The 1,507-nt window shown below is 48.7% G+C and overlaps 1 protein-coding gene across 1 annotated transcript; it reads right to left on the bottom strand.

The window, feature by feature from the left end:
- Nucleotides 1-649: 649 nt before the first annotated feature.
- On the bottom strand, nucleotides 650-1,296 carry LOC112142117 (sia-alpha-2,3-Gal-beta-1,4-GlcNAc-R:alpha 2,8-sialyltransferase; the record flags this gene model as incomplete). Its single annotated transcript, XM_024265359.2, has 1 exon — nucleotides 650-1,296. A coding segment is annotated over one exon (622 nt), but the record flags the coding sequence as incomplete, so codon positions are not given.
- Between the last annotated feature and the right edge of the window lie 211 nt (nucleotides 1,297-1,507).

Raw genomic sequence — 1,507 nt, 5'->3', positions numbered from 1 at the left:
TGAGTAGAAAACACATTTAATGTATTGTTTATTACTAACCATAAAGCTGTTTTATTATGGCAGAAATCCTCCTGGTTCTTGAGAGTTTAGGTCCGATCATCTGAGTTCTCATCCATCTATCTGTCCATCCATCCATCCATCCATTTGTCCGTCCGTCCACCGATCCATCGATCCATCCATCCTTCCATCCATCCGTCCATCCATCCATCCATCCGTCCGTCCGTCCATCCATGCATCCGCCCATCCGCCCATCCGTCCGTCCGTCCATCCTTCCATTCATCCATCCATCCATCCATCCATCCATCCATCCATCCATCCATCCATCCATCACACCAGGTGTGTGACGCCAGTTAAAGAATACTTTTTCATTCACCTTTGAATCTTTTTCTTTTACAGCCTTTAAGATAATCCATGACAGACTTTGTGTCACAGAATTCCAGCTGATCTTAAACCAGAATTATTAATTTCTCCCCCATGATCAAATTTCAACCACTTACATTGAGAAGGACACTAACTACATCACGACCAAATCTGAGTCCTCAACTGGTCAAAGTTGAACTCCTTTAACTTTTTGATCGTAGAACCCTAAAACCATCAAATGTGTCTCTAGTTCTGGATCGAGCTCAGAAATGCTGTAAGGCAGCTTCAGACAGACTCAGACAGTCATTGGAGCCTTACTTGTTGACGTTGTGCATGATGTTTCCTGGCCAGGCCAGTTCCACCTTCAGCTGACCCTTATGCTCCACAAAGAAGTCCACCAGCGTGCGGGTGACGGTGGCGGAGGTGTGCAGGAAGAAGGCCGGGATCCAGAGGATGGCTCCTTCCAGCTTCTTCAGGTGCAGGAAGAAGTTGTTCCTGTCCTGGATGGTCAGCAGGTTGTTGTAGTACCTCTCCAGGATGCTGGGGTTGAAGGTGGTCATGTTGGTCTTCCTGCCCACGTCTTTGGAGTAGACGTCCGTGGGAGCGAAGTTGCAGCGAAAGACGAAGTCGGCCTGGTCGATCTCGGGGCCGCAGTGGCTGCCGGTCAGGATGCCGCTGTTCCCCACCACGGCGCACACGCTGTAGTGCTTGTTGAGGATGGGGGAGATGTCCGGGAGGAGCGACTTGAAGTTGTTGCTGATGGAGAAGACGTACTTGTGGCTGGAGTAGTCGAAGTGCATCAGCTGGCCGACGCGCACGCTGTTCTTCGTCAGCGAGAAGTTGTGGGGAATGTCGATATAGCTGAAGATGTCCTTCCTGAAAGAGGAGACAGGACGTAAATTTGAGTCAGTGACCCCGTCCTCCTTGAACTCCTTGCTGACCAACTCCAAGTTTCACTCAGGAAACTCAACGACTAGCAGGCGATTAAATCACTACCAAGGGAGTATTATGTCAACCTGAATCATCGGTACAGTTTGGAAACAAGTTTAAACTCCTTTTGAGTTGGTTAAGTTAGTCCAGGAGTCGGCAACCTTTAACAGTAAAAGAGCCGTTTGGGCTCATTGTCTACTGATCAAAACCTAGAAGG

The sequence above is a fragment of the Oryzias melastigma genome, unplaced genomic scaffold (genome assembly GCF_002922805.2).
Source record: "Oryzias melastigma strain HK-1 unplaced genomic scaffold, ASM292280v2 sc05042, whole genome shotgun sequence".
In the NCBI taxonomy this organism is placed as follows: Eukaryota; Metazoa; Chordata; class Actinopteri; order Beloniformes; family Adrianichthyidae; genus Oryzias; species Oryzias melastigma.
Note: the sequence above shows the minus strand (reverse complement) of the source record. Positions and strands in the feature narration are given on the sequence as shown.